Source organism: Coenobita brevimanus, chromosome 78 (assembly GCF_032717465.1).
Source record: "Coenobita brevimanus isolate Jiangsu-jjx chromosome 78, ASM3271746v2, whole genome shotgun sequence".
NCBI classification, from domain to species: Eukaryota; Metazoa; Arthropoda; class Malacostraca; order Decapoda; family Coenobitidae; genus Coenobita; species Coenobita brevimanus.
This window is the reverse complement of record NC_137031.1, coordinates 24,429,103-24,436,602: the sequence shown is the minus strand read 5'-3', so window position 1 is coordinate 24,436,602 and position 7,500 is coordinate 24,429,103. Positions and strand designations below refer to the sequence as shown.

Sequence of the window (7,500 nt, the reverse complement as noted above, 5' to 3'; positions counted from 1 at the left end):
ATGTACAGTCGCGCGCACTTGTTCCTGGCCACTGGGAGGGGATGTACACTCGTGTGCACTTGTTCCTGGCCACTGGGAGGGGATGTACATTCGTGTGCACTTGTTCCTGGCCACTGGGAGGGGCTGTACACTCGTGTGCACTTATTCCTGGTCACTGGGAGGGGATGTACATTCGTGTGCACTTGTTCGTGGCCACTGGGAGGGGATGTACACTCGTGTGCACTTGTTCCTGGCCACTGAGAGGGGATGTACACTCGTGTGCACTTGTTCCTGGCCACTGGGAGGGGATGTACACTTGTGCGCACTTGTTCCTGGTCTTAGGGGAAGCGGTAGTACATTTAGCACATCCAGCTTGTACTCACAGTAGCCTGAAGGACTTTTAGACAAGAATTTAAAAGTTGTAGAAATACATTTAGCTGGACCATCTTCCTTGCTCTCGACATCTTTTTTCTTCTCATTTTCTTTTTTCTTTTTAGGAGGGGATATTTATAGTGAGGAGTTGTGAAGTTCAGTTTAACTCTGTCTATCAACCTATTTATCTATCTATCTATCTATCTATTGCCAGACGCCATATAGTTTCATTGCTATCTATCTATTACCAGACGCCTTACGCAGCATCTCTATTGCCAGACGCCCTATACCATCTCTATCAATCTATAGCCAGACGTTCTCAATATCCTCTCTATCTATCGCCAGACGCCCTAATTATCTATCTATCTACCTATCGCCAGACGCCTCAGGTATAATCTCTATTGATCTGTTTCTCTATGGCCAGACGCCTTTCAGTACCTGACCTCTACTACTACTACTATTACTACTACTACTACTACTACTACTACTACTATTACTACTACTACTAATACTACTACTACTATTACTACTACTACTACTATTACTACTACTACTACTATTACTATTACTAATACTACTACTACAACTACTACTACTACTACTACTACTACTACTACTACTACTACCACTACTACTACAACTACTACTACTACTACTACTATTATTATTGTTATTATTATTATTATTATTATTATTATTATTATTATTATTATTTTTATTATTATTATTATTATCATTATTATTATTATATATATTTTGCGTATATTTAGCACTGTTATTTACATTTTTAACTCTCTCTCTCTCTCTCTCTCTCTCTCTCAGCCCTGTTGGGAGCGTGTCTGGCTCAGAATACCTACCTACCGCCAAGCAACGGTAACGGAATCAACGGGATCAACGGAAATGGCAACGGTGCTGTTAATGGTTATGGCGCAAACGGCAGTGGCCTTAACGGTAATGGAGCAACCATTGGTAACGGAGCAATCAACGGTAATGGTAACGGAGTAATCAACGGTAACGGAGCAATCAACGGTAACGGGTATACCAACGGCAACGGTAACGGTGTAATCAACGGTAACGGCTATACTAACGGCAACGGTAACAGTGTAATCAACGGTAACGGCTATACTAACGGCAACGGTAACGGTGTAATCAACGGTAACGGAGTAATCAACGGTAACGGAGCAATCAGCGGTAACGGTAATGGAGTAATTAACAGTAACGGCTATTCATACGGCATTGGTAACGGAAAAGGAGCAGTCAACGGTAATGGAGCAATCAACGGTAACTGAGAAATCAACGGTAATGGTAACGCAGTAATCAACGGTAACGGAGCAGTCAACGGTAACGGCTATACTAACGGCAACGGAAAAGGAGTAATCAATGGTAACGGCTATACTAACAGCAACGGTAATAGTGTAATCAACGGTAATGGAGGAATCAACGGTAATGGAGCAATCAACGGTAACGGTAATGGAGTAATTAACAGTAACGACTATTCATACGGCATTGGTAACGGAAAAGGAGCAATCAACGGTAATGGAGCAATCAACGGTAACGGAACAATCAATGGCAACAGTAACGGTTATTTTTACGTATTGGTAACGGAAACGGAGTAATCAACGGTAATGGTGCAGTCAACAGTAACGGAGCAGTCAACGGTAATGGAGCAATCAACGGTAAAGGACTCATCAACGGTAACGGTAATGGCTACACCAACGGTAACGGAGTTATCGACGGTAATGGCAATGGAGCAATCAATGGTAACGGTGCAATCAACGGTAATGGAGCTGTGTATGGTAATGGTTACTCTTACGGCAACGGAGCTGTCAACGGTAATGGCAACGGTGTCATCAATGGCAATGTAGCAATCAACGTTAACGGTGCCATCAACGGTAACAGTGCCATCAACGGCAATGGGTACACTAACGGAAACGGTGCCATCAACGGTAACGGTCCAATCAACGGCAATGGGTACAGTAACGGAAACAATGCCATCAACGGCAACGGTCCAATCAACGGTAATGGGTACACTAAGGGAAACGGTGCCATCAACGGTAACGGCCCAATCAACGGTAATGGGTACACTAACGGAAACGGTGCCATCAACGGAAACGGTAGAACACGCATCGGTAATGGCTTCACAAACGGTCTCAACGGTAACAGCATCAACAGGATCAATGGTATCAATGGTAACGGTATCAACGGAATCAACGGCATCAACGGTAATGGGATCAACGGCTTCGTGGACCCCATCACCGCGTTGAGTTCTGCCATCGGGGGGGGCGGCGTTGCAGGCGTGCACTATCCCATCCTCGCCTCCGTCCCGCTGACCGGCTTTACCTGCGCTAACACACAGGCGCCCGGATATTATGCCGACGCCACCCCGGAAGCTGGATGTCAGGTGAGAAGTTACGGTGATTTACTGTTTTGTGGCACCGTATATACTGTGTAAGTCCTCAGGTATCATAAGTACAGTCCTGCAGTCTACCGGGTTTAAATGCTCCAATACACAGGTACCCGGGAGTTATGTTGACGCTGCCCTGGAAACTGGATGTTAGGTGAGAATACTGTGAGATACTGTTCTGTGGCACCGTATCTACTGTGTAAGTCCTGGCACTGTATCAACACTCTTATGTCTTCATGACAGTTAAGTCTTTTCACTGCAGCACGCCGGTATCAGTAAGTATACCATACGAGGCCGGATGTCAGGTGATAATACTGTGAGATATTGGGTCCTGGCACTGTATCTACTGTGTAAGTCTTCATGTATGATAGTACAGTCCTGCAGTCCACCGGGATCACCCGCTCCAACACACAGTACTCTACTCCCCTACCTAAGGCTTGATGTCAAGCTTCATTAAGACTTCTTTTTGAGCAATTTATTTAACCTATTGCATCATAATATTCCTTCATACATTACTAATAAGGTTTTCTATCTATCTATCTATCTATTGCCAGACGCCTCAATCCCGTTTGGGGTGGCCACAAACAAATCGCCTCCAAGTCGCCCTGTCCCCTGCCATTTCACTGCCCTGCTCCCAACTCACACCCCCCTCTCTCATATACCTCTCCACCCCATCCCTCCATCTCATCCTCGGCCTCCCCCTCCCTCTTCCCCCCTCCACCTCACTCACATACACTCTCTTCGTCAGTCTTTCACCCTCCATCCTCTCCACATGGCCAAACAACCTCAGTGTGTTCCTCATAACGCTTCCTATCACATCCACATCAACACCACAACGCTCCTTTATATCCTCATTCGTCAGTCTGTCTCTCCATGTGACTCCACAGGCTCCTCTTAAATAACTCATTTCCACTGCTCTCACTCTTGACTTGTGTCCTTCCAACAACGTCCAAGCTTCACTTCCGTACGTTAGAGTTGGTATCACAATACTGTCATGTAGTAACTTTTTCACCTCCATGCTCACTTCCCTGTTTCTTATCACTGCTTTCAAAGAACCAGCAACCTTTCTTCCCTGCTGTACCCTTTCAAGCACTTCACCCTCCAAACCTCCATCCTTACTCATCACACTACCCAAGTACTTAAACGTACTCACATTTTCCAATTCCTCACCATCCAACCTCGCTGTACATTCACTGACTTCACCTCTCTCAAAAACCATCACTTTACTCTTCCCTACATTCACATTTAGATTCCGTTTCTTACACACTCTCTCAAACTCATCCACCAAGCCTTGCAGCTCCCCTTCGTCTTCACCCAACAACACAGTATCATCTGCAAACAACAGTACAGGGAGTTTCCAAACACTATCCTCTCTCACCAGGGCCACTCCAACATCCACTACCCTACCTTGTACCTCTTTTATTACCCCATCCATGTACAGATTGAACAACCATGGAGACATGACACTTCCCTGTTTCAAACCAACTTTCAAAGAGAAAAATTCACTTAGTTCACCATCCACACGCACTGCAGCCTTTGCACCATCGTACATACTCTTCACAGCATTCAACAACTTCCCATCTACTCCATATATTCTTAACACTTTCCACAATCCTTGTCTATCCACCCTGTCATATGCCTTCTCCAAATCCATGAAAGCCTTATACAACTTCTTTCCCTTCTCTAGAAACTTTTCCACTAAAGATCTAAGAATGAATATCTGATCTACACAACCTCTTCCTTTCCTAAAGCCTCCCTGTTCTTCTCCAACTAATTTCTCTGTTCTTTCTCTAACTCTGTCAATAAGTATCCTACCATACACTTTTCGTATTATACTAAGAAGAGAAATACCCCTATGATTACCAGACACTTCTTTTTCCCCTTTTCCTTCTTACAAGGGAATAATTATACCCGACTTCCAATCCTCCGGGACTCTACCTTCCTCCCAGGCCAATCTGCACATCTTCCACATCCATTCTACTACTATCTCTCCCCCATGCTTCAGCATTTCACCACACACTCCATCAATTCCTGGGGCTTTCCCCGATTTAACTTTCTTCATTGCTTCCACAACTTCTATCCTACTGATTTCTTCCTGTCTTCTCACCTCCCTCCTTCTCCCAGCCATTCCCCAGCCACTTATACTCGCATTACTTCCATCCTCTACGCTCAACAATTCCTTAAAGTGTTCTCTCCATCTACTCACTTTTTCTCCCTTCTCCACTAGTAATCTACCATTTTTATCTTTCACTCCCCTGCTAACTTCACTTCCACCCTGTCTTACTCTTTTCACCTCTTTCCAGAACATTTTCTTAGAGTCCCTCCACTTTACACTCAAATTCCTTCCAAATTCCTCATCCACACTCTGCTTACTCTCTCTTACTAATCTTTTCACCTCTCTCTTTCTTTCTACATATAACTTTCTCTTCCGCCTCTCAACTTCTTCCACGCCCCTATTTCTCATCCATTCATTGTATGCTTTCTTCTTTTGTGCCACAGCCTGTTTCACCTCTTCAGTCCACCACGCTGTTCCTTGCACCCCTCTCCGTCTTCTCTTCCTTCCACACACCACATCACATGCTGCACCTACTTCTTCTGTAAATATGCTACGCACACATTCCATGTCTCCCATCTGCTCCAATTCATATTTGCCCAATCGTTCCTCCACTTCTCTCTTATACTCTGCCTTTTTCTCATCCTCTTGTAACCTTTCCATTCTCCTTGCAACTACTCATTCCTCTCGTCTTTCCCTTCTTCTATTCCTCCATCTCACTTGAACTGTAATTCTGGCCACCACCAAGTAGTGGTCAGAAAGTACACTCCCCCAACCTCTATACACTCTTGCATCCATTACACAGCTTCGCATCCTTTCATCCACACACACATAATCAATCATTGCCTTCCTTTCATTCAGTTCACCACCCACCCTTCTCATCACTCGCCATGTATACCTGTGGATCATTTTATGCCTGAAGAGGGTATTGGCTATCACCAACCCCCTCCCAGCACAAATGTCCACTAACGCACTCCCATTCTCATCTATCTCAGCAGGCACACCCCACTCACCAACTATTCCATCCACCTTCACATTCCCAATTTTACCATTCATATCACCAATCAAAAACACTCTCTCATTCCTTCCAAACTTTTCCATGCACATTTCTGCATTTGTCCAGAACTCTTCTCTCACTCTTCTAGCACGATCTTGCGTTGGCGCATACACACACACAATCGCCCACATTTTTATTCCAACTTTCAACTTTACCCACACAATCCTTGACCCAACTGATCCATACTGTCTTATGCTCCTCTTACATCTTATACTCACAACTATACATACTCTTTCCTTCGCCCTCTCATTCTCACCTACTCCTGCACATATACCCCATCCATACTCCCATTCTCTCACACTTTCTCCTCTCCATTTTGTTTCAGTTATTCCACATACATCCACTTTCGCACCCTCAAGCACCTGGACAATCTCTCTCACTAACCCTCCGCCAACCCTTTTAGTCGCCTTTTACGACAAGCAGGGATACTGGGGGAGTATTCTTGAAAAAAAAAAACTACCCCCAGGGGGTACCTATGAGCCCATGAAGGCTCATAGCTACAAGAGGCAAAATAAACAGCTGAGGAAGATGGGCAACGAAATCTGTCACAATACGACCCCTCACATCCATTATAATAGTTACTCAGTCCTTTACTTCACTACATTCACCTTCCCAGACACTGCAACCATGTATGTCAGGTAAGGATGAATGCAACTTATTACCATTGTGTATACTGTTGATTCCTTTATACACTCCTTCATGGTACTATATATTGGGAGGTCTCCATGGTAGTTATTGAGGTTAGCCCCTTCACGATCCATCTGTGCATTCCTTCACGGTACTAAGGCTTTTTCATGGTAGTATCTTAGGCTAGACCCCTTCACGATACTATTATGCACTTCTTCATGGTAGTATATACTTATGGGAGTTCTTCATGGCACTTAGCTAGCCTTTTCACTACACTGGGTATAGGAGCGCCAATACACCTTTCCCGACACCATTTCTAATTTTCCTACACCAACAATGCCCTGCAGTCTGGGTGTAACATGAGGGTGCACTATTATGCTTACTGTCTAGGGTGTGTATATTTAGCCAGTTCCTTCACTACACCCGGATTAGCTACCCCAATACACAGGTCCATCAGTAGACTAGCTGATATTACACCCAGGGTAGGTTAGGCTATGATAAGCTATCACGAGAAGGAAAGTAAAAATATCAACCAATTTTAATAACAATCTGGGATGTAGGACGTTTGCTTCTCATCATGGGGGTAAAAATTAGCAGGTTTCACTCCTATACGTTGTGGTTAGAGGAGCTTGCTTTCAAATGGAGATCTGCTTCTATGAGTTATTAGCATTTTGCCTCTCAAAGACAGATTTTGAGGAGATGAAGACACCAAAAACTGCCTCATGTCCAATTCCATCTGAGTTCAAAATGACCCCACACAGTATACCAAAAATACTTTCCAATACATTCTGAAGTCCTTGTGCATTGGAATGTTAAAGATGTGAGCTAGCTTACTTAAAGACATTTCATTCTCCCACACTTTGGCCACAAACAATGCTCTCTCTGGTGAAATCTACAAACACATCACAAATTAAAAGCTTTCCAATATAGCCGTAAGTCCTTGGGCATTGAAAAGTGACGGAAATGAGCTAGCTTACTGAAAAACATCCCCTTCTCTCTCAACTTTGG

The 7,500-nt window shown here is 44.2% G+C and overlaps 1 protein-coding gene across 1 annotated transcript in view; it reads left to right on the top strand.

Moving 5' to 3' along the window:
- The window catches only part of LOC145408753 (uncharacterized), a 10,316-nt gene that overhangs the window by 611 nt on the left and 2,205 nt on the right, over window positions 1–7,500 (top strand). Inside the window, 3 exon segments of the mRNA XM_080279408.1 lie at window positions 1,174–1,926; window positions 1,965–2,142; window positions 2,251–2,752. Of these exon segments, the coding sequence (XP_080135534.1) occupies window positions 1,174–1,926; window positions 1,965–2,142; window positions 2,251–2,752 (1,433 nt within the window).